The sequence below is a fragment of the Pristiophorus japonicus genome, chromosome 16, assembly GCF_044704955.1.
Source record: "Pristiophorus japonicus isolate sPriJap1 chromosome 16, sPriJap1.hap1, whole genome shotgun sequence".
Classification (NCBI taxonomy): Eukaryota; Metazoa; Chordata; class Chondrichthyes; family Pristiophoridae; genus Pristiophorus; species Pristiophorus japonicus.
This window is the reverse complement of record NC_091992.1, coordinates 134,342,466-134,368,352: the sequence shown is the minus strand read 5'-3', so window position 1 is coordinate 134,368,352 and position 25,887 is coordinate 134,342,466. Positions and strand designations below refer to the sequence as shown.

Below are 25,887 nucleotides of genomic sequence, written 5' to 3'. Positions count from 1 at the left end.
GATGCCATCTTGGTAAAGGGGTTTGCACACATGCACCTAATGACCACTGGCAGCATGCAGAGCAGAAAGGTGATGACGAATCAATGTGCAATGCTAATTTGATGTCACCGCTGCCATTTTGCAACTCCCCATTTCATCCAACGCCTTGCACAGCTGAATACAACGTTAAACAGAATGAAGGACCCTGCACCAGTGCTATTTAAAGGCTTGAAGTACATACATGCTAGTTGTTGATATAATTGCATGTGTTTTTGGAGGATTCCTATACTTGGCTCTCTCACATATTCAGCCATTCCTCAATTTATTACAGCACAGATTCAGATCACAAAGGACTCCCACCACTTCTTGCAGCCACAATGCACCTCCCCTTTAAGAGGTGCCGTCTGCCTTTAAGTGCCCTGACCAATTCTGGCTGGCTCTGAAGCTGAGCTGGTATACAGTAGGAGTGAGGTTGGGAACAGCATCAAACAAGAAAATAGGGATGCGTGCAATAAAGGTACAGCAGTTATCATGGGCGATTTTAATCTACATATAGATTGGGCTAACCAAACTGGTAGCAATACAGTGGAGGAGGATTTCCTGGAGTGTATTAGGGATGGTTTTCTAGACCAATATGTCGAGAAACCAACTAGAGGGCTGGCCATCCTAGACTGGGTGATGTGTAATGAGAAGGGACTAATTAGCAATCTTGTGCAAGGCCCCTTGGGGAAGAGTGACCATAATAGGGTAGAATTCTTCATTAAGATGGAGAGCGATACAGTTAATTCAGAGACTAGGGTCCTGAACTTAAGGAATGGTAACTTCGATGGTATGAGACATGGATTGGCTAGAATAGACTGGCGAATGATACTTTAAGGGTTGACGGTGGATAGGCAATGGCAAACATTTAAAGATCACATGGATGAACTTCAACAATTGTACATCCCTGTCTGGAGTAAAAAATAAAACAGGGAAGGTGGCTAAGAAGGCAAATTAAGGATAGTGTTAAATCCAAGGAAGAGGCATATAAATTGGCCAGAAAAAGCAGCAAACCTGAGGACTGGGAGAAATTTAGAATTCAGCAGAGGAGGACAAAGGGTTTAATTAGGAGAGGAAGCTTGCTGGGAACATAAAAACTGATTGCAAAAGCTTCTATAGATATGTGAAGAGAAAAAGATTAGTGAAGACAAACGTTTGAATTTAACGTTTGAATCAGGTGAATTTATAATCGGGAACAAAGAAATGGCGGACCAGTTGAACAAATACTTTGGTTCTGTCTTCACGAAGGAAGACACAAATAACCTTTCGGAAATACTAGGGGACCGAGGGTCTAGTGAGAAGGAGGAGCTGAAGGAAATCCTTAAAAGGCGGGAAATTGTGTTGGGGAAATTGATGGGATTGAAGGCTGATAAATCCCCGGGGCCTGATAGTCTGCATCCCAGAGTACTTATGGAAATGGTCATAGAAATAGTGGATGCATTGGTGATCATTTTCCAACAGTCTATCGACTCTGGATCAGTTCCCATGGACTGGAGGGTAGCTAATGTAACACCACTTTTTTAAAAAGGAGGGAGAGAGAAAACGGGTAATTATAGACCGGTTAGCCTGACATCAGTAGTGGGGAAAATGTTGGAATCAATTATTAAAGATGTAATAGCAGCGCACTTGGAAAGCAGTGACAGGATCGGTCCAAGTCAGCATGGATTTATGAAAGGGAAATCATGCTTGCCAAATCTAGAATTTTTTGAGGATGTAACTAGTAGCGTGGACAAGGGAGAACCAGTGGATGTGGTGTATTTGGTCTTTCAAAAGGCTTTTGACAAGGTCCCACACAAGAAATTGGTGTGCAAAATTAAAGCACATGGTAGTGGGGGTAATGTACTGGCGTGGATAGAGAACTGGTTGGCAGACAGGAAGTAGAGAGTCGGGATAAACGGGTCCTTTTCATAATGGCAGGCAGTGACTAGTGGAGTGCCGCAGGGCTCCGTGCTGGGACCTCAACTATTTACAATGTACATTAATGATTTAGATGAAAGAATTGAGTGTAATATCTCCAAGTTTGCAGATGACACTAAGCTGGGTGGCGGTATGAGCTGTGAGGAGGACGCTAAGAGGCTGCAGGGTGACTTGGACAGGTTAGGTGAGTGCAAATGCATGGCAGATGCAGTATAATGTGGATAAATGTGAGGTTATCCACTTTGGGGGCAAAAACACGAAGGCAGAATATTATCTGAATGGCGGCAGATTAGGAAAAGGGGAGATGCAACGAGACTTGGGTGTCATGGTACATCAGTCATTGAAAGTTGGCATGCAGGTACAGCAGGCGGTGAAGAAGGCAAATGGTATGTTGGCCTTCATAGCTAGAGGATTTGAGTATAGGAGCAGGGAGATCTTACTGCAGTTGTACAGGGCCTTGGTGAGGCCTCATCTGGAATATTGTGTTCAGTTTTGTTCTCCTAATCTGAGGAAGGACGTTCTTGCTATTGAGGGAGGCTTTGAGGGTGTCTTTGTAACGTTTCCGCTGCCCACCTTTGGCTCGTTGGCCGTGAAGGAGCTCCGAGTAGAGCACTTGCTTTGGGAGTTTCACGTCTGGCATGCGAACTATGTGGCCTGCCCAGCGAAGCTGATCGAGTGTGGTCAGTGCTTCAATCCTGGGGACGAGGACGCTGATGTTGGTGCGCCTGTCTCCCAGGGGATTTGTAGGATCTTGCGGAGATATCATTGGTGATATTTCTCCATGTCTCTGAGCCATACAGGAGGGCGGGTATTACTACAGCCCTGTAGACCATGAGATTGGTGGCAGTTTTGAGGGCCTGGTCTTCAAACACTCTTTTCCTCAGGCGGCCGAAGGCTGCACTGGAGGCAGTGTTGGATCTCGTCGTCAATGCCTGCTCTTGTTGATAGGAGGCTCCTGAGATAAGGGAAGTGGTCCACGGTGTCCAGGGCCACGCCGTGGATCTTGATGACTGGGGGGTAGTGCTGTGCGGTGAGGACAGGCTGGTGGAGGACCTTTGTCTTACAGATGTTTAGCGTAAGGCCCATGCTTTCGTACGTCTCAATAAATACGTCGACTATGTATTACAACGGTGACGACACTTCCAAAGTACTTAATTGGCTGTAAAGCATTTTGGGACGTCCGGTGGTCGTGAAAGGCATTATATAAATCCAAGTCTTTTCTGTTTACCTTTGAGCAATTGTGGGGAATGGATTTGGAAGCCAGGCTGGGAGAGGGCAGCCTTGGAAGTATATCTGAGCTCTAGTTGAGTTGTGCTGGGACCAGTCCAACCTTGCGTTCTGATGCATGCTCCGTTTACCATGTGTGGGTCTCCGAACCTCAGAATGGTTCCTAGAGCGCTGTCCTGGGGTTTGTCTGTGCCACAGCGATAGGATTGCACTATCGGGACACTCTGTCAGACACCAACCGGCCTGCACTGTTGTGGGGTCAGTCAGTCGTACAGAGATGGGGCTGCACTGTTGTAGGGAAACTAGCATTTTAGATTTTAATATCAAGCAGCTTTTAATTAAAAGCAAACCTCTCTTACCTTGCTCCAGTCTCTCGAGAATTATTTATGTAATTATTCTTTTCTATTTAACCGTTATGGCCAGCGAATTATCAGTACTGAGAGCTGCTGTACCAAAGGTTAGGACTGTGCTCTTATATAATGCGTCAAAGGAAATGGGGCAGCTGATCACAGTGCAGCACATAATCCTTGGGTAGATTACACCCTGGTGAGTGTCAGTGATGTGACCATTGATACTGGAGCACTTAATCCACTCACACGTCAGCCTCCACTGTGACTCTGTAGAACAGAAGAGGACCGGACAAACAATATGTTCCCTGTGAGCTGCACTTTGTTCTCCGTGGCCTGTTTCTTTAACGACGGGGAAACCGGTGAACGGTCTGCGCACGACCTTTCCCTCACCGTGCGGCCGAACATTGAAAGCAAACGCCTTGACGCACACTTCACACGTCATCCGTTGGCAATCCTGTTCCTGACACGGGCTGGCCGCTGGTCTTTCACCCTCCACATATCAGCTTGAATCCAATCAAGGCTTATGTGGAATGAATTCCATAGAATGATACGGCACAGCACGAGGCCATTCGGCCCATCGTGCCTGTGCTGGCTCTGTGACAGATCGATCCAATTAGTCCCAACCACCCCACCCTCGCTCTTTCCCCATACCCCGGAAAATTTCTCCTTTTCAAGTATTTATCGAACTCCCTTTTGAAAGCTACGATTGAATCTGCTCCCACCGCCCTTTCAGGCAGCGCGTTCCCGATCACAACAACTCGCTGCGTAAAATAATTCTCCTCATCTCACCTGACTCTTTTGCCAATTACCTTAGATCTGTGTCCTCTGGTTACCGCCCCTCACACCCCTCGAAACAGTATCTCCCGATCTACATGATTTTGAACACCTATTAAATCTCCATTTAACCTTCTCTGCTCTAAAGGGAGCAACCCCAGCTTCTCCAGTCTCTCCACATATCTAAAGTCCCTCATTCCTGGGACCATTCCGGGAAATCTTCAAATGAGGACATCGCAACATTGTAAATGGTGGCCACAGCTCAGATACTGCTCCCCTCTCTTACAAAACCACCAGCATCAACCTGCTCCCACTCCAAAAATCCAGCCTTGACCCCACCCTCTGTCCTCGCAACCGCTCCCCCAAATTCTCCTTTCCTTCATGTCTGGCCTTTGGGGGCCCCCTGCCGTCATCGCGAGATTGGCGGCTGTGTGCCGAGCCTCTAAGCTCTGGAATTTCATCCCTAAAACTCTTCACCTCTCTCTCTTCCTTAAAACCTACCTCTTTGACAAAGTTTTTGATTACCTGACCTAATATCTCCTTACAAAAGCAAAACAACTGCGGATGCTGGAATCTAGAATAAAGACAGAAAATGCTGGAAATCTCAACGAGTCAGGCAGCATCTGTGGAGAGAGAAACAGAGTTAATGTTTCGGGTCCCCTCCCTCACCTCTTTTTCCGGTACATTGATGACTGTATCGGTGCCGTTTCCTGCTCTCGCCCTGAACTAGAAAACTTCACTCACTTTGCATCCAATTTCCACCCTTCCCTCACCATCAGATGGTCCATCTCCGACTCTTCCCTTCCTCGACTACTCTGTCTCCACCTCTGGGGATAGGCTTGCGACCAGTAGCCACAACTACTACTAGGCAGTCCCTCGTGACGAGGATGACACTCTTCATACCAAAAAAAGATGGGCTCACACTATAATCCCACTGACTCCCACAGCTCCCTGGACTACACGTCCTCCCACCCCGCTTCCTGTAAGGACTCCATCCCATTCCCCAGTTTCTCCGTCTCTGTTGCATCTGCTCTGACGATGCCACCTTCCATATTAGTGCCTCTGACATGTCTTCCTATTTCATCAATCGAGGATTCCCCTCCACCGTGATTGACAGTGCCCTCGACCGTGTCCGTTCTATTTCCCGCACCTCTGCTCTCACCCCTTCCCCTCCCTCCCAGAACCATGACAGGGATCCCCTTGTCCTCACCTTTCACCCCACCAGCCTCCACGTTCAACGGATCATCCTCCGCCATTTCTGCCACCTCCAGCGTGATCCCAACACCAATCACATCTTCCCCTCCCCTCTCAGCGTTCGAAGGGACTGTTCCCTCCACGACACCCTGGTCCATTCCGCAGTCACCCCCAGCACCCCCTCCCTTCCCATAGCACCTTCCTGTGCAAGCCCAGGAGATGCAACACCTGACCTTTTACCCCATCCCTTCCCACTGTCCAGGGCCCCAAATACTCCTTCCAGGTGACACAGCGATTTACTTGTATATCTTTCAATGTAGTATACTGTATTCACCGCTCACGATGTGGTCTCCTCTACATTGGGAAGACCAAGCGTAGATTGGGTGACTGCTTTGCGGAACACCTCCGTTCAGTCCGTAAGCGTGACCCCGAGCTTCCGGTCGCCTGTCACTTTAATTCCCCGACCCCACTCGCACTCTGACCTCTCCGTCCTCGGTCTCCTACACTGTTCCAATGAAGCTCAACGTAAGCTTGAGGAACAGCACCTCATCTCAGAATACGCGTACTGTGGTTGTTATATTAAAATTTACTCATTAAAATCTATCCATGTTTTTTTTCAAATTATTTCAAATAGAGATTTCTGGTCATTATTAAACTGCAGTTTGTAATATGTTATATACAATTGTAACCAGACATATCTGTGAAAAAATTTTTTTTTAAATTGAAATGAAATATGTAATGGAAGAATTTAGTTTTAGAACTTAGCACTTCAGTTTTGTGCCTAAACGAAAGATGAGGTGCTGTTCCTTCTGGACTCAACATCAAGTTCAACAATTTCAGAGCGTAACCACTGCCAATCCCTCCCCCCACCACCAGAGCCTGTTTCTTCTTCTCTCCTAGTCTCTAATAGCAGCTGGTCATTATCCCTCCATTCACACCCTATCTCGACTAATGTCTTTTTAACTTCTGTCATCAACATTTCAATTCGGCCCATCATCATTTTTGTCTCTAATCTCTCCTGCCTTCCACCCTATCACAGACCTTCCCTTTTGTTCTTCCCCTCCCCCTTTCAGTGCTTGTTAAGAATCTGTTCTTTCCGAACACTCTCCGGCTCTGACGAAGGGTCGCCGGCCCTTGTGTGGCTCGGTATCAGATTTTGCTCTATAACGTTCCTGCGATGTGCTTTGGGATATTTTACTATGTTAAAGGCGCTATATAAATGCAAGTTTGTTGTAAGGTGGGTGTGAAGAGCGGCTGGGTACAGGGTGGGATACCCCCGTGTGCGGTGACCTGTGAAGCTATGCCACAGCGAACAGTCAGTGCCTTTAGAAAAGGAGAGCAGTGGTGTATGAAAACACAAGGTTCCAGTGTCCATGTGGTCAGCACCAGGTTTGTCGCCCAGATCAGAGGGAGCAAAACCAGTGACCCAATAACAGCCATGGCAGCTTCCACCTTGAACTCACAAAGTCATCCACTTCCCTTCTGTTCCCCTCCGTCCGCCCCCCCAACCATTGGGGTTTGCACAATGTCCTCAGACCCTTGAGCACCCCGACTCTATCTCTGTGATTTTCCATCCGAGCAGCTCAAAAAAAGCTCCTCTCCCTGCAGTCAAGGCTTGGCAACTCCGGGAGTAGCGGGAGCCCGAGGAGGCCTTGGCTTTCACTGTTAGCGAGGTTACGGTGATCTGAGAACCAAGAGACGCTCGCGGTACAGGCTTTACTTGTAGAGGTGGATTATGTGACAGATTTCTGCTGCTTCGCGTTAAGCCCTTCCTCCCTTTAAGCTTTTTTGCTTTTTGAGTGTATGTCATTTGAGCTAAACCCCTTTGCAGGATCAGATCAGAACACATCCTCACTCGAGCACACACAGTGCCGGCTTCAAGCAGCAGCAACACTAATACTGGCATTGGTTAAGATGCACTGGATTTCTTGTTCCCAAATTGGCCTTGGGTTTTTCTGTTTTTTCCGCCTCTCTCAGGAGATTACACGGCACCTGTACGCTAACCGTGATGCATAAGGCCCACTCACAGTATTGGACAGGCCCGATCAGCAGCTACACCTGCCTGACATTTCATGTGCTCCTTACACTGAGGTTTTTTTAAGAAGCTATTTATGTTCAGCATCATGAAGGATGAGTGTTGGCAACACGGTTCGCTTTTGGCACCTGCTGTATCAGTGCTAAACACTCCCTGGTCAAGTGAAATACGGGTTAGATACAGAGTAAAGCTCCCTCTACACTGTCCCATCAAACACTCCCAGGGCAGGTACAGCACGGGGTTAGATACAGAGTAAAGCTCCCTCTACACCGTCCCATCAAACACTCCCAGGGCAGGTACAGCACGGGGTTAGATACAGAGTAAAGCTCCCTCTACACTGTCCCATCAAACACTCCCAGGGCAGGTACAGGGGGTTAGATACAGAGTAAAGCTCCCTCTACACTGTCCCATCAAACACTCCCAGGGCAGGTACAGGGGGTTAGATACAGAGTAAAGCTCCCTCTACACTGTCCCATCAAACACTCCCAGGGCAGGTACAGGGGGTTAGATACAGAGTAAAGCTCCCTCTACACTGTCCCATCAAACACTCCCAGGGCAGGTACAGCACGGGGTTAGATACAGAGTAAAGCTCCCTCTACACTGTCCCATCAAACACTCCCAGTGCAGGTACAGGGGGTTAGATACAGAGCAAAGCTCCCTCTACACTGTCCCATCAAACACTCCCAGATCATGTAATGGAGCTCATTCTCTCTTGCTCGCTGTGTTTCCTAGTTTCTTTCTCGTTTTACCTGTTGCTCTATCTTTACCTCATCTTCCTGTTTTGCTTTCGCACTGTTTCTCTATCTCTTCATTTCTGTTCATTGGCTTTTTCACGTTAAAGGCCGCTGAGAATGAAAGGTTAAAGCATCTTTAAAATATTGTTGCGTGCTATAACTGTTTGCTAATTAATAACTTACAAATGATTTTTAAAACAAAGCTTGGCCCGTAAGCTGAAGGGTATGTAATTGTGTAAATCGTGCTCTGACGCTGCCCATACAGCACCTGACGGAGAGAAGGAGGGGGGCCGGGAATCCTCGGCCAGGTATCTCCAGCCGAGGATGGGGTATTAGTGCACTCACCCCATCTCACAGTCCCCGTTCTGTTTCATAGAAACATAGAAAATAGTTGCAGGAGTAGGCCATTCGGCCCTTCGAGCCTGCACCATCATTCAATAAAATCATGGCTGATCATTCCCTCAGTACCCCTTTCCTGCTTTCTCTCCATACCCCTTGATTCCTTTAGCTGGAAGAGCCATATCTAACTCCCTCTTGAATATATCCAATGAACTGGCATCAACAACTCTCTGCGGTAGGGAATTCCACAGGTTAACAACTCTCTGAGTGAAGAAGTTTCTCCTCATCTCAGTCCTAAATGGCCTACCCCGTATCCTAAGACCCTTGGTTCTGGACTTCCCCAACATCGGGAACATTCTTCCCGCATCTAACCTGTCCAGTCCCGTCAGAATCTTATATGTTTCTATGAGATCCCCTCTCATCCTTCTAAACTCCAATGTATAAATGCCCAGTTGATCCAGTCTCTCCTCATATGTCAGTCCTGCCATCCCGGGAATCAGTCTGGTGAACCTTCGCTGCACTCCCTCAATAGCAAGAACATCCTTCCTCAGATTATGAGACCAAAACTGAACACAATATTCCAGGTGTGGCCTCACCAAGGCCCTGTACAACTGCAGTAAGACCTCCTTGCTCCTATACTCAAACCCCCTAGCTATGAAGGCCAACATACCATTTGCCTTCTTCACTGCCTGCTGTACCTATATGCCAACTTTCAAAGACTGATGAACCATGATACCCAGGTCTCATTGCACCTCCCCTTTTCCTAATCTGCCGCCATTCAGATAATATTCTGTCTTCGTGTTTTTGCCCCCAAAGTGGATAACCTCACATTTATCCATATTATACTGCATCTGCCATGCATTTGTCCACTCACCTAACCTGTCCAAGTCACCCTGCAGCCTCCTAGCGCCCTCCTCACAGCTCACACTGCCACCCAGTTTAGTGTCATCTGCAAACTTGGAGATGTTACACTCAATTCCTTCATCCAAATCATTGATGTATATTGTAAAGAGCTGGGGTCCCAGCACTGAGCCCTGAGGCACTCCACTAGTCACTGCCTGCCATTCTGAAAAGGATCCATTTATCCCGACTCTGCTCCTGTCTGCCAAACCAGTTCTCTATCCACGTCAGTACATTACCCCCAATACCATGTGTTTTAATTTTGCACACCAATCTCTTGCGCGGGACCTTGTCAAAAGCCTTTTGAAAGTCCAAATACACCACATCCACTGGTTCTCCCTTGTCCACTCTACTAGTTACATCCTCAAAAAATTCTAGAAGATTTGTCAAGCATGATTTCCCTTTCATAAATCCATGCCGACTTGGACCGATCCTGTCACTGCTTTCCAAATGCGCTGCTATTTCATCTTTAATAATTGATTCCAACATTTTCCCCACTACTGATGTCAGGCTAACCGGTCTATAATTACCCGCTGTCTCTCTCCCTCCATTTTTAAAAAGTGGGGTTACATTAGCCACCCTCCAGTCCATAGGAACTGATCCAGAGTGGATAGACTGTTGGAAAATCATCACCAATGCATCCACTATTTCTAGGGCTACTTCCTTAAGTACTCTGGGGTGCAGACTATCAGGCCCAGGGATTTATCAGCCTTCAATCACATCAATTTCCCGTCTAATAAAGATATCCTTCAGTTCCTCCTTCTCTCTAGACCCTCGGTCCCCTAGTACTTCCGGAAGGTTATTTGTGTCTTCCTTCGTGAAGACAGAACCAAAGTATTTGTTCAATTGGTCTGCCGTTTCTTTGTTCCCCATTATAAATTCACCTGAATCGACTGCAAGGGACCTATGTTTGTCTTCACTAATCTTTTTCTCTTCACATATCTATAGAAGCTTTTGCAGTCAGTTTTTATGTTCCCGGCAAGCTTCTTCTCGTACTCTATTTTCCCCCTCTTAATTAAACCCATGTTCCTCCTCTGCTGAATCCTAAATTTCTCCCAGTCTTCAGATTTGCTGCTTTTTCTGGCCAATTTATATGCCTCTTCCTTGGATTTAACACTATCCTTAATTTCCCTTGTTAGCCACAGTTGAGCCACCTTCCCCGTTTTATTTTTACTTCAGATAGGGATGTACAATTGTTGAAGTTCATCCATGTGATCTTTAAATGTTTGCCATTGCCTATCCACCGTCAACCCTTTAAATATCATTTGCCAGTCTATTTCCACCTGGCCGAATGCGCAGAGAACAAAAGGCTCGGCCACTGCCCAGTGCTGAATCAGCTTATCTCAGCGAGACCCTTTACAGATCCCCCAGCTAGGGGATAGGAACCGTCAGTCAGAATACCCTGCTTCATATCGTTGCTCATTGACTCCTGCTGGGGAGGCTGTGTATGGGCATCGGATGAAAAGAAAGACTTGCATTTATATAGTGCCTTTCATGACCATTGGACAGCTCAAATGCTTTACGATCAATGAAGTACTTTTGAAGTGTAGTCACTGTTGCAATGTCAGAAACACAGCAGCCAGTTTACACAGCAAACTCCCACAAACAGCAATGTGATAATGACCAAATAATCTGTTTTAGTGATGTTGATTGAGGGATAAATATCAGCCCCAGGACAGCGGGATAACTCCCCTGCTCTTCATCGAAATAGTGCCGTGGGATCTTTTACGTCCACCTGAGAGGGCAGATGGGGCCTCGGTTTAATGTCTCATCTGAAAGGCAAGATGAGTGTTGAGCAGAACAGTGGGAGAGCTCTCTGCTCGTCTCTGACTTGTGAAAGAAAAACTTCCATCTATATAGCGCCTTTCACGACCACTGGACGTCTCAAAGCGCTTTACAGCCAATGAAGTACTTTTGGAGTGTAGTCACTGTTGCAGTGTGGGAAACACGGCAGCCAATTTGTGCACAGCAAGCTCCCACAAACGGCAATGTGATAATGACCAGATAATCTGTTTTTGTTATGTTGATTGAGGGATAAATATTGGCCAGGACACCGGCGATAACTCCCCTGCTCTTCTTCGAAATCGTACCGTGGGATCTTTCACAAGCACCAGGACAGGACCTGGGGTTTAACCTTTGATCAATGGTCAAGCAAGTGTCTGAAAGAGAAAGCATGTTTGTCAGAAGTAGTGAATACAAACTGGCAGTATTTATTATCACCAAGTGGCACATTCTCAGCCTAAACCTTTGAAGTACATTACCATGCATGGCATGTGAGTGATGGCAGGATACAGCTGGCGGTTCTCTGTGGGTTAGTCGCAGTGCGGTGACTGTCACTCGGAATCCAGGAGGCCACATCCCCTGCCGTGCTTGAATTAGGCAGCTCCAGCAGCACCAGGATGGGGGATGTATGCAGAGCGGAGCGGATCACAGCGAAAGCTAGTTTATGATTGCATTATTCAGCGAGACTCTCGCGTTTGCTGCTCTTATGGGACGTCTCTGATTATCTGGGAGCTGACTCATGCATTGAAGAGAGAGGGAGGGCATTTTGCTGTAGGTCCTGTTTAATGTCTGCATGGAGAAAGGGTAAAGGTCAGCAGTGACTGGGGTCACCAACTCTGGTCAGACGTGTTCATGGAGGTTTCATCACATAAGCTCCCACTGCCCCGCCCCCACACTCCCGCCATTGGTCGCCTGACACTTCCATCCTCGCGGTGCCCCGCCCCCACACTCCCGCCATTGGTCACCCGACATGTCCATCCTCCACTGCCCCGCCCCCACACGACCACCATTGGTCGCCTGACACTTCCATCCTCAGTGCCCCACCCTCACACACCCGCCATTGGTCACCCAAACCGTCCATCATCGCAGTGCCCCGCCCCCACACTCCCGCCATTGGTTGCCTGATATTTCCATCCTTGCAGTGCCCCGCCCCCACGCTCCCGCCATTGGTTGCCCGACCCGTCCATCCTCGCCATGCCCCGCCTTCCCAGCCAACTGGAAAGCGAACAGGCTCTTGGTGACCTAACTGGATGATTCTTGACTCTCAGTCAAAGAGTCTTTCGCCCCCTCCCAAACCTCTCCGCCTCTCGCTCCTCCTTTAAGACGCTCATTAAAACCTACCTCTTAGACCAAGCTGTTGGTCATCTGTTCTAATGTTTCCTTACGTGATTCGGTGTCAAATATTGTTTTGATAATCGCTCCTGTGTAGCGACTTGGGCAGTTTTACTATGTTAAAGGCGCTATATAAATGCAAGTTGTTTGTAAGGGGCCTAATGCCTGTTTTCGGTGGCTGTCAGGACCGTCTGATAAATGGACTGACCCAATACCGTTTGGGTCCAGGACGACGGCTTTGGAAACTGGCATAAACAGTGCAGAGCAAGGGCCAGTTCCTACCCGAGTGTCTCCACCTGCCCACTGACCAGCAGGAGTTCACTGGGCAGGGATGTGAAGCGCGTATTCCAGTTCAAAGCTTTGCCCTGGCCAGAGCTCAGGCAACTGTGCATGCAATAAAGGTGTAGCAGTTATAATGGGTGACTTTAATATGCACATAGATTGGGCTAGCCAAACTGGAAGCAATACGGTGGAGGAGGATTTCCTGGAGTGCATAAGGGATGGTTTTCTAGACCAATATGTCGAGGAACCAACTAGGGGAGAGGTCATCTTAGACTGGGTGTTGTGTAATGAGAGAGGATTAATTAGCAATCTCATTGTGCGAGGCCCCTTGGGGAAGAGTGACCATAATATGGTGGAATTCTGCATTAGGATGGAGAATGAAACAGTTAATTCAGAGACCATGGTCCAGAACTTAAAGAAGGGTAACTTTGAAGGTATGAGGCGTGAATTGGCTAGGATAGATTGGCGAATGATACTTAGGGGGTTGACTGTGGATGGGCAATGGCAGACATTTAGAGACCGCATGGATGAATTACAACAATTGTACATTCCTGTCTGGCGTAAAAATAAAAAAGGGAAGGTGGCTCAACCGTGGCTATCTAGGGAAATCAGGGATAGTATTAAAGCCAAGGAAGTGGCATACAAATTGGCCAGAAATAGCAGCGAACCTGGGGACTGGGAGAAATTTAGAACTCAGCAGAGGAGGACAAAGGGTTTGATTAGGGCAGGGAAAATGGAGTACGAGAAGAAGCTTGCAGGGAACATTAAGGCGGATTGCAAAAGTTTCTATAGGTATGTAAAGAGAAAAAGGTTAGTAAAGACAAACGTAAGTCCCCTGCAGTCAGAATCAGGGGAAGTCATAACGGGGAACAAAGAAATGGCAGACCAATTGAACAAGTACTTTGGTTCGGTATTCACTAAGGAGGATACAAACAACCTTCCGGATATAAAAGGGGTCAGAGGGTCTAGTAAGAAGGAGGAACTGAGGGAAATCTTTATTAGTCGGGAAATTGTGTTGGGGAAATTGATGGGATTGAAGGCCGATAAATCCCCAGGGCCTGATGGACTGCATCCCAGAGTACTTAAGGAGGTGGCCTTAGAAATAACGGATGCATTGACAGTCATTTTCCAACATTCCATTGACTCTGGATCAGTTCCTATGGAGTGGAGGGTAGCCAATGTAACCCCACTTTTTAAAAAAGGAGGGAGAGAGAAAACAGGGAATTATAGACCGGTCATCCTGACATCAGTAGTGGGTAAAATGATGGAATCAATTATTAAGGATGTCATAGCAGTGCATCTGGAAAATGGTGATATGATAGGTCCAAGTCAGCATGGATTTGTGAAAGGGAAATCATGCTTGACAAATCTTCTGGAATTTTTTGAGGATGTTTCCAGTAGAATGGACAAAGGAGAACCAGTTGATGTGGTATATTTGGACTTTCAGAAGGCTTTCGACAAGGTCCCACACAAGAGATTAATGTGCAAAGTTAAAGCACATGGGATTGGGGGTAGTGTGCTGACGTGGATTGAGAACTGGTTGTCAGACAGGAAGCAAAGAGTAGGAGTAAACGGGTACTTTTCAGAATGGCAGGCAGTGACTAGTGGGGTGCCGCAAGGTTCTGTGCTGGGGCCCCAGCTGTTTACATTGTACATTAATGATTTAGACGAGGGGATTAAATGCAGTATCTCCAAATTTGCGGATGACACTAAGTTGGGTGGCAGTGTGAGCTGCGAGAAGGATGCTATTAGGCTGCAGAGTGACTTGGATAGGTTAGGTGAGTGGGCAAATGCATGGCAGATGAAGTATAATGTGGATAAATGTGAGGTTATCCACTTTGGTGGTAAAAACAGAGAGACAGACTATTATCTGAATGGTGACAGATTAGGAAAAGGGAAGGTGCAACGAGACCTGGGTGTCATGGTACATCAGTCATTGAAGGTTAGCATGCAGGTACAGCAGACGGTTAAGAAAGCAAATGGCATGTTGGCCTTCATAGCGAGGGGATTTGAATACAGGGGCAGGGAGGTGTTGCTACAGTTGTACAGGGCCTTGGTGAGGCCACACCTGGAGTATTGTGTACAGTTTTGGTCTCCTAACTTGAAGAAGGACATTCTTGCTATTGAGGGAGTGCAGCGAAGATTCACCAGACTGATTCCCGGGATGGCGGGACTGACCTATCAAGAAAGACTGGATCAACTGGGCTTTTATTCACTGGAGTTCAGAAGAATGAGAGGGGACCTCATGGAAACGTTTAAAATTCTGACGGGTTTAGACAGGTTAGATGCAGGAAGAATGTTCCCAATGTTGGGGAAGTCCAGAACCAGGGGTCACAGTCTGAGGATAAGGGGTAAGCCATTTAGGACCGAGATGAGGAGAAACTTCTTCACCCAGAGAGTGGTGAACCTGTGGAATTCTCTACCACAGAAAGTAGTTGAGGCCAATTCACTAAATATATTCAAAAGGGAGTTAGATGAAGTCCTTACTACTCGGGGGATCAAGCGGTATGGCGAGAAAGCAGGAAGGGGGTACTGAAGTTTCATGTTCAGCCATGAACTCACTGAATGGCGGTGTAGGCTAGAAGGGCTGAATGGCCTACTCCTGCACCTATTTTCTATGTTTCTATGTTTCTAACGGCAAACTGGGCCGGTCAATCTGCCCAGGACTCGGCCTGGGGCAGCTTGCAGCTCACAGTCTCCCCCTGCTGGGTGCGCGAGAAGGGGCGCCCGACTGCACGTGGGTGCAAGCTGATATTGGACGGCACTATAACTGCAGAGGGGAGAGTGATGTGTGTGCTAGCTGTCAGAGTGCCTCCAGATAGCACTGGCCCTTTGCCTTTAGCAGCCCTTGGTGGCATCCCTCCAGGACATTGTTGAAGAGGTTCCCGCTCCAGATGTTGGCAGGGGCTTCTCATTGAAGCACGAGTCTCTGGAACACATTCTCAGAAGCCCAGAGTGAGAGCGAGCACCTTATGTTTGCGGCTACTGGCCCGTGGGGGAATTTCCCATCCTGCTCACATCAGCAGCTGATTCAACTGAAAGACGAGGCCTGGAGGCTGGCACCTAAGCAATTGAATTACTCCATGCCAAAAGTCGCTCCAAATATCCGGTGTCTGTGTATAGCGGTGTGGAAGGTAACTGGAACACATTGCAGGTTCAGCTATTAGATGCATTCCATCCTGTGTCTGAATCACTCCATCCTGTTTGATCCCATGTGTGACACAATTCTCATCCTTGTTTTCAAATCCGTCCATGGCCTTGCCCCTCCCTATCTCTGTTAGTTCCTCCGGGAGTGTAACGTGGTGCGTGTAATGGTGGTGGCCATACTATCTTCTCCTGCGACCCACCGAGAAGCAAAGATGGAGCGAACGTCTCGTGACTCTTCGGCTCACCCTAGCTCGGAACCAGTGCACTACAGTCATCAGGTCGCAGGCCCCAACACTGGATGCTACAGATGAGACCAAAGAGGAATTCTACGCCAGCCTCGAACAATCCCTGTCCTGAGTCTCAACAGACGACAAGATGATCCTCTCGGCAATTTCAACACCAGAGTCAGAAAGGCCACAGGCTTCTGGGGAGGTGCGATCGGCAGAGAGGGAGTAGGGAAAACCAACTCCAGCGGGACCCTGCTCCTGACAAAATGCCTAGAGCATAGCCTTGTCCTCACCAACACCTTGTTCCGCCGGAGGGACAAGTCCAAGGCATCGTAGCAACACCCTCGTTCCAAGCACTGGCTTCTCGACAACGACATTGTCCGCGCGAGGGACCGCAAGGACGTGTGCATCACCCGCACCATGACAAGAGCTGACGACTACTGGACAGACCACTGCCTAATCTGTTCCGTCACAACATTAATATAGCCCCAAAACAACGACGGCAACAGAAACAATACCACAGGAAAATCAACGCCGGGGCACTCAAAGACCCAGCTAAGAGACCCCTATACAGCCAGCGCCTCACTGCCAACCTGGCGACCCTTGATGACCCCGAGACGCAGAGTGCCCGCAGCGTCTGGTCTACCCTTAAGGCCTCCATAACCAGTGCCTGCGAAGAGACGCTCGGTCACTCAACCAGGAAACACTGACTGGTTTGATGAGAATAACCAGGAGATCCAGGAGCTAATAAGCCGCAAGCGCAGGGCATTTCTGAACTTAAAGCAGCAACCCAACTCGGGAGCAGCAAAGCAGCTCTACAGACGGCTGAAGACCAAGGCCCAACAAAAAACCCACGACCTAAAAAACAGATGGTGGGTGGAGAAAGCACAGGAGATCCAGCAGCTGGCCGACAACCATGACGTGCGAGGATTCTTCACTGCAGTCAAGCACCCAAAGCCCTACCCCACTGCTGGCCAAGAACGGAGAGACACTCATTAAGGATAGAGTCAGGGCCCGTTGGAAGGATCATTTCGAAAATTTCCTTAACCGAGATTCTGCCTTCGACGCGAGTGTCCTCGACTCCATCCTGCAGCATGCTACCCACCACCATCTCAGCAAAACCCCAGCCCTACACAAGGTAGAAAAGGTCATCTGTCAGCTCAAAAACAACAAGGCAACAGGAGTAGATGGAATTCCCGCCAAGGCACTAAAGTATGGCGGAGAAGCACTATTGGCACGAATGCCTGACCTTATTTCTTTTATCTGGAAGGAGGAGCACATGCCAGGAGATCTCAGGGACGCCGTAATCGTGACCGTCTTCAAAAAAGGGGACAAGTCCAACTGCGGCAACTACAGAGGAATCTCCCTGCTGTCGGCCACTGGGAAAGTCATCGCAAGAATCCTCCTCCACCATCTTCTCCCTGTGCCTGAGGAGCTCCTCCCAGAGTCACAGTGCGGATTCCGTCCACCAAGGGGTACAACGGACATAAGAAATAAGAACATAAGAAATAGGAGCAGGAGTAGGCCATACGACCCCCGAGCCTGCTCCGCCATTCATTAAGATCATGGTTGATCTGATTAAGGACTCAGTTCCACTTCCCTGCCCGCTCCCCGTAACCTCTTATCCCATGATCGTTTAATCTTCACCGCAAGAGAAATACAGGGACCAGCACCAACCCTTGTACATGGCCGCCTTTGACCTCACAAAGGCCCTTGACACCGTTAACCGTGAGGGACTATGAAGCATCCTCCTCCGTTTCGACTGCTCTCAAAAATCCTCCGTCTGCTCCACGATGTACAAGCCGTGATGCTGACCAACGGATCCACCACAGACCCAGTCCACGTCCGGACCGGGGTCAAGCAGGGCTGTGTCATCGCACCAACGCTCTTCTCGATCATCATTGCTGCAATGCTCCATCTCACTCTCCCCGCTGGAATGGAACTAAACTATAAAACCAATGGGAATCTGTTCAACTTCTACCGCCTCCAGGCTAGATCCAAGGTTGTCCCATCCTCTGTCATTGAACTACAGTACACAGACGACTCTTGCGTCTGCGCACACTCGGAGGCTGGACTCTAAGCCATCGTCAACTCCTTCACCGAGGCGTACGAGAGCATAGGCCACACGCTAAACATCCGTAAGACAAAAGTCCTCTACCAACCTGACCCCGCCACTCAGCACTGCCCCCCGATTATCAAAATACACAACGCGGCCTTGGACAACGTGGGCCATTTTCCATACCTCGCGAGCCTTCTGTCAGCAAGAGCAGACAATGACGACGAGGTCCAACACCACCTTCAGTGCGCCAGTGCAGCCTTCAGTCGCCTGAGGAAGAGAGTGTTTGAAGACCAGGACCTCCAATCCGGCACCAAGCTTATGGTCTACAGGGCTGTAGTGGTACCCGCCCTCCTGTATGGCTCAGAGACTTGGACTATATACAGTAGACGTCTCAAAGCACTGGAGAAGTACCACCAGCACTGCCTCCGCAAGATCCTGCAAATCCCCTGGGAGGACAAACGCACTAACATCCGTGTTCTTGCTCAGGCCAACATCCCCAGCATCGAAGCACTGACCACACTCGACCAGCTCTGTTGATCGGGTCTCATTGTCCACATGCCCGACCCGAGACTCCCAAAGCAAGCACTCTACTCGGAACTCCTACACGGCCAGCGATCCCCAAGTGGGCCAAGGAACCGCTTCAAGGACACCCTCAAAGCTTCCTTGATAAAGTGCAACATCCCCACTGACATCCGGGAATCCCTGGCTCACGACTGCCCAAAATGGAGGAAGAGCATCCGGGAGGGCGCTGAGCACCTCGAGTCCGTCGTCGAGAGCATGCAGAAACCAAGCACGGACAGCGGAAGGAGCGTGCATTAACCCAGACTCCCCACCCACCCTTTCCTTCAACCACTGTCTGCCCCACCTCTGACAGAGACTGTAGGACCCACATTGGACTCTTCAGTCACCTGAGAACTCACTTTTAGAGTGGAAGCAAGTCTTCCTCGACTCCGAGGGACTGCCTATGATGATGAACTTCTTCCAGCCCCACAACCCCCCCCCCCCCCCGAGATCTCTGCGCTCCTCCAATTCTGGCCTCTTGCACATCCCTGATTATAATCACTCCACCATTGGCCACCGTGCCTTCAGCTGCCTGGGCCCCAAGCTCTGGAATTCCCTCCCTAAACCTCCCCGCCTCTTTGCTCCTTTAAGACGCTCCCTAAAACTTACCTCATTGACCAAGCTTTTGGTCTCCTGTCCTTAATATCTGCTTATGTGGTTCGGTGTCAAATACTGTTTGCTAAGTGCTCCTGTGTTGCACCTTGGGACATTTTACTATGTTAAAGGCACTATATAAATGCAAGTTGTGTGACATGCTGCAACCTATTGGGGGAATCTCAAATCTATAATATAAAATAAAGAAGTAGTTTCACACTGAGATTATAGGATGAAGCATCCTCCGGTAACGTGTCCTGTCATTAGGAGATAATTGTACCAACACAAGCTGCTTTGACAGAGTCAACACCACATCAGTCAAATAATAATTGTCTCCATCTTCTTTTAATTAATAAAAGTTAACAAAATTTGCGCTTAGAAATTGGGTACCTGCAGTGGCAGGTGTAAAACGGAAAATGAGGGCTTTGAGTTAATTGTCTACAATCCAAATGACATCCTCCTTTAATAATCGGCTATGTTAACATTCTTTTCAGTTGCTGCTAAATCTAGAAAAAAATTGCTAATGTAACCGGAAATGTAAATCTTGTCCGTCACCATCTGAGATAGAAAAGATAGGTTGAAAAGAAAATAGCACCTTGCCACATTCTCCGGATGTCTGTCCCACAGTATTTTACTTTTGAAGTTCAGTCGCTGTTCTTATGTAGACAAAGACTGCAGCCAATTGACAAATAACAGATGAGTGATCAGTAATCTATTTCTGATGATTTAATGCCCAGGAGGAAGCCATTCGGCCCATTGTCTCTGCTGGCTCTTTGCTCAAGAAATCTCACACTAATCCCACTGTCCTGCACTTTACCCAATTCCTTGCTTCAAATATTTATCCAATTTTTCCTTAAAAGACACCTCCACTGCAGATTCCGAGCGGGAGTTAAAATTCCCCCTTGAATTTTAAAAACCTCTGTAGGGGATGCGAATAAAGGCATCGCCCCACATCACCGGAGAGGAAACCAACAGAATGTGATATGGAGCCACATAAGGAGATATTGGGACAGGTTGGCTTTAAGGGGCATCTTAAAGGAGGAGAGAGAGGGGTGGAGAGGTTTAGGGAGGGTTTTCCAGAGCTTGGGGCCCAGGCAACTGAAGGCACGGCCGCCAATGGTGGAGTGATTATAATCAGGGATGTGCAAGAGGGCAGAATTGGAGGAGCGCAGAGATCTCGGAGGGTTGTAGGGCTGGAGGAGGTTACAGAGATAGGGAGGGGTTGTAGGGCTGGATGAGATTACAGAGATAGGGATGGGTTGCAGGGCTGGAGGAGGTTACAGAGATAGGGAGGGGTTGTAGGGCTGGAGGAGGTTACAGAGATAGGGAGAGGTTGTAAGACTGGAGGAGGTTAGAGATCTCTGGGGGTTTTAGGGCTGGAGGAGGTTAGAGATCTCTGGGGGTTGTAGGGCTGGAGGAGGTTAGAGATCTCTGGGTGTTGTAGGGCTGGAGGAGATTACAGAGCTCTCGGAGGGGTTGTAGGGCTGGAGGAGGTTAGAGAGATCTCGGGGGTTGTAGGGCTGGAGGAGGTTACAGAAATCTCTGGGGGTTGTAGGGTTGGAGGAGGTTACAGAGATCTCGGAGGGGTTGTAGGGCTGGAGGAGGTTACAGAGATAGGGAGGGATTGTAGGGCTGGAGGAGGTTAGAGAGATCTCGGGGGTTGTAGGGCTGGAGGAGGTTACAGAGATCTCGGAGGGGTTATAGGGCTGGAGGAGGTTACAGAGATAGGGAGGGGTTGTAGGGCTGGAGGAGGTTACAGAGATAGGGAGGGGTTGTAGGGCTGGAGGAGGTTACAGAGATAGGGATGGGTTGTAGGGCTGGAGGAGGTTACAGAGATAGGGATGGGTTGTAGGGCTGGAGGAGGTTACAGAGATCTCGGAGGGGTTGTAGGGCTGGAGGAGGTTACAGAGATAGGGATGGGTTGTAGGGCTGGAGGAGGTTACAGAGATAAATGTGAGTGCGGAGGAGGGTGAGAAAATACATGTGAAACAAGGTTGGGTGAAGATAAAGGTTTGAAGTGGGACTGGATCTGGCACTGGTGCAGGTTGTAAGTCACCTTGACCTGGGGAGCACGACAATGTCTGCTCTCTGGCCAGGCTGCATCACTGCTTGGGGCTTCCTGCAGCTCCTGACATTTAACAGTTCCCTCCAGTGCTCTTCCCGTTTGTGAAATAATTCTATAAATATTACATAAAGTATTTATGTCAGGCTGTGTTACTGTCAACTTTAACTTCTCCCACCCCACCACCCCCCTCCCATACCTTGTTGATTATGTTTCACTACGGATTTTAATTACGGTTCGTATTGAACTTTTCCTCTTACAGTGTGGAGACAAACCATCACGGGAGATGATGGGGTTGGGGGAAGAATCCAACATTGCCATCCCCAGGGGTGGGTGGGGTGGGGTGGGGGGGGGGGCGGTTTGTTATATCAGCAGCGGAATGGGGAGAGACGAATATCGGATCATGATCTGCCGTCCAATCGCCTCAAATAGGCATTAGGCATCCGCACCGGGCACTCGGTTTGAGCCCCGAACCACAGCATTGCCCCTACTCCATATCACCCAATTACCCCTCTCTATCACCCAGTGCCCCTACTCCATATCACCCAGTGCCCCTACTCCATATCACCCAGTGCCCCTCGCTATCACCCAGTGCCCCTACTCCATATCACCCAGTGCCCCTACTCCATATCACCCAGTGCCCCTACTCCATATCACCCAGTGCCCCTCGCTATCACCCAGTGCCCCTACTCCATATCACCCAGTGCCCCTACTCCATATCACCCACTGCCCCTCTATATCACCCAGTGCCCCTACTCCATATCACCCAGTGCCCTTCCTCCATATTACCCAGTGCCCCTCGATATCACCCAGTGCCCCTACTCCATATCACCCAGTGCCCCTCTGTATCATCCAGTGCCCCTCTGTATCATCCAGTGCCCCTCTATATCACCCACTGCCCCTCTATATCACCCAGTGCCCCTCCTCGATATCACCCAGTGCCCCTCGATATCACCCAGTGCCCCTCTGTATCACCCAGTGCCCCTCTATATCACCCAGTGCCCCTCTGTATCATCCACTGGCCCTCTATATCACCCAGTTCCCCTCGATATCATCCAGTGCCCCTCTATATCACCCAGTGCCCCCCCTCTATATCACCCAGTGCCCCTCTATATCACCCAGTGCCCCTCTATATCATCCATTGGCCCCCTATCACTCCATTGCCCCTCCTATATATCACTTCACCACCAGCAGAGTTGCCCTTCAAATGGGATAGAAAAGTGAGTACTGTGGTGTAACTGAGCACAGTCGTGATTGAGGAATGTCTCGTGAATTCCATTGCTGGAGATGTCTGTTCCTCCCAGCGAGTGATTACTCTGTGCTTCTCACTGCAGGTCTGCCCTATGGATGGGAAGAAGCTTACACAGCAGACGGGATTAAGTATTTCATCAAGTAAGTGCTTCAGAGAATGTGTGGGCTAGCCGTGGCGATTGGTTATGAATAGGTAACGCCGGGAAGTGCAGTGTTCCAGAATACCGGCATATCGTGGCGTGATTTGTTTGAAGTTCCTTTGTGCTGTGCCATAGATTGGTAAGAATGAAATTTGCAACCTCCCCAAAGCACTGTGCCGCACTCCTACAGGGATGTGCCAGACAAATGCTGCATCATTCTGGCAATTATATAGCACCTTTAACATAGTAAAATATACCAAGGCACTTCACAGGAGCGTTATCAAACAATATTTCACACCGAGCGGCATAACTAGGACCGGTAACTAAACGCTCAGCCAAAGAGGTTGGTTTTAAGGAGCATCTTAAAGGTGGGGAGAGAGGTGGAGAGGTTTAGGGAGGGAATTCCAGAGCTTGGGGCCCAGGCAGTTGAAGGCACGGCCACCGATGGAGCGATTAAATTCGGAGATGTGCAAGAGGCCAGAATTGGAGGAGCGCAGAGATCTCGGAGGGTAGTAAGGCTGGAGAAAGTTACAGAGATAGGGAGGGGTAAGGCCACGGAGGGATTTGAACACCAGGATGAGAGTTTTAAAATCCAGGCATTGTTGGACCGGAAGTCAATGTAGGTCAGTGAGCACAGGGGGTGATGGGTGAGCGGGACTCAGTGCGAGTAAAGACATGGGGCACATGGGGTGATGGGTGAGCGGGACTTGCTGCGAGCTAGGACATGGGTCAGTGAGCACAGTGGGTGATGGGTGAGCGGGACTCGGTGTGAGTTAGGGCACGGGGTGATGGGTGAGCGGGACTCGGTGTGAGTTAGGGCACGGGGTGATGGGTGAGCGGGACTCGGTGTGAGTTAGGGCACGGGGTGATGGGTGAGCGGGACTCGGTGTGAGTTAGGGCACGGGGTGATGGGTGAGCGGGACTCGGTGTGAGTTAAGACACGGGGCACAGGGGGTGATGGGTGAGCGGGACTCGGTGCGAGTTAAGACACGGGGCACAGGGGTGATGGGTGAGTGGGACTCGGTGTGAGTTAGGGCACAGGGGGTGATGGGTGAGTGGGACTCGGTGTGAGTTAAGACACGGGGCACATGGGGTGATGGGTGAGCGGGACTCGGTGCGAGTTAGGACATGGGCAGCAGAGTTTTGGATGAGCTGAAGTTTATGGAGGGGGGATGATGGGAGGCTGGCCAAATAAGTGTTGGAATAGTGATCGAGTTGTTGCCTTTGCTGTCGTCGGTGTCATAGCAACAGAGTTTGGAATAAGTTAGCAGGAAAGTCCAAGACACCAGACAGTACTGAAGGCAGTAGCAACAACAGCTTGCATTCACATAACACCTTGAACATTAATAAAAGATCCCAAGGTGCTGCACAGAAGAGGAAAAACAGTCACTGAGCCAAAGAAGAAGCGATTGGGAGGGGTGAGTGAAAGGTTAGTCATAGAGAGTGGTTTTGAGAAAGTTTCTGAAGCAGGAGAGGTTTAGGGAGGGAATTTGGGAGTAAGAGCCAGGCGGTATAGTGAGTGCAGAGGAATTGCACGACAGGTCAGAGAGTGTTCAGAGGAAGATAGAGCCACAGGACGTGGCAGATAGAGAGGACATAGAGGGATTTAAAGACAAGAATGAGGAGTTTAAAATAATGTAATTAGATGAGATTCTGGAGAGGGAAGGATTGGTCAGACTCGCTAGTTTGATGCTCACATGTCTCACTTGCTCTTGTTCATACTGTCTCTGTCACACTTTCCCTCTCACACTTTCTGTACTTCTCACACTCGCTCTTGCTCACACATTCATAGAGCCGTTCTCTCTTTGTTCACACTGTGCCTCGCATCCGCTCTCATTCTTTCTCCCTCACACTATTTCTTGCCCACACTGCCTCTCATTCACCTTCAATCTGGCGAGATGTGTCTTTGCCTCCTGTTGTTGATTCAGTATCTTCCTGCATGAAAGCAACCAACCCAGGCTCTACCGCTCCTGACTCCCAGCCTGACTTAGCCTGCTACCACCCAACCTGCCTCCAGCCCTCTGCTTACTCCCAACCTTGATTCCCAGGGGACGAAATTGCCCCTTTTTATTGTCCCACTAGTGCCTCCAGGGGGATGCGCTAAAGGGGCGCAAGACAGTTTTTGCCCGGGAGTTTGCGAAGGCTATGCCCCGGCAGTTAGTGCCCCGGGCCACCACACGACCGCCGATGACGTCATCACCGTGCGCGACGACCCCTTACTGCCCTGCCGGGACCCTTGGGTTGGGTTGGGTTGGCTCGACGATGGCGGCCGTAGTGTGGTCCGGCCTGCCTTTAATTGAAGGGGGGGAGGGTCCTTGAAGCACATTAGTGCTACGCGGAGCACCCAGGTAGCGCTGCTTTGCTCACCCCAGTAGCGCCCCGGTTACCGCCCCAAAGGAAGTGGAGCGCGGGAGATTCCTTTCACGGGTGGTAAGGGCAATTCCACATCGGGGCAGGACTTGATCGTCTGCCACTAAAAGTCCCGGCCTTGGAAGGTTACCCCTCCCAATCGGGGTGCAGGGCAATTTCGCCCCCCCCCGCAATTTTTCCGCCTCCAGACCAAACTCCTGGTTTTGGAAGCACTACCTTTGTTTTTTTTTTATGCGTTCCTGGGATGTGACCGTCGCTGGCAAGGCCCGGCATTTATTGCCCATCCCTAACTGCCCCTCGAGAAGGTGGTGGTGAGCCGCCTTCTTGAACCGCTGCAGTCCGTGTGGTGAAGGTGCTCCCACAGTGCTGTTAGGGAGGGAGTTCCAGGATTGTGACCCAGCGATGATGAAGGAACGGCCGATATATTTCCAAGTCAGGATGGTGTGTGACTGGGAGGGGAACGTGGAGGTGGTGGTGTTCCCATGCGCCTGCTGCCCTTGTTCTTCTAGGTGGTAGAGGTCGCGGGTTTGGGAGGTGCTGCTGAAGAAGCCTTGGCGAGTTGCTGCAGTGCATCTTGTAGATGGTGCACACT

At 49.3% G+C, this 25,887-nt stretch overlaps 1 protein-coding gene across 7 annotated transcripts in view; it reads left to right on the top strand.

The window, feature by feature from the left end:
* The window catches only part of stxbp4 (syntaxin binding protein 4), a 205,537-nt gene that overhangs the window by 162,096 nt on the left and 17,554 nt on the right, over positions 1–25,887 (top strand). For all 7 annotated transcript variants that reach the window (XM_070857963.1, XM_070857966.1, XM_070857960.1 and 4 more), the window contains one exon: positions 22,869–22,926. In XM_070857963.1, coding sequence (XP_070714064.1) covers positions 22,869–22,926 — 58 coding nt within the window. The remainder of the gene's footprint in view (positions 1–22,868; positions 22,927–25,887) is intronic.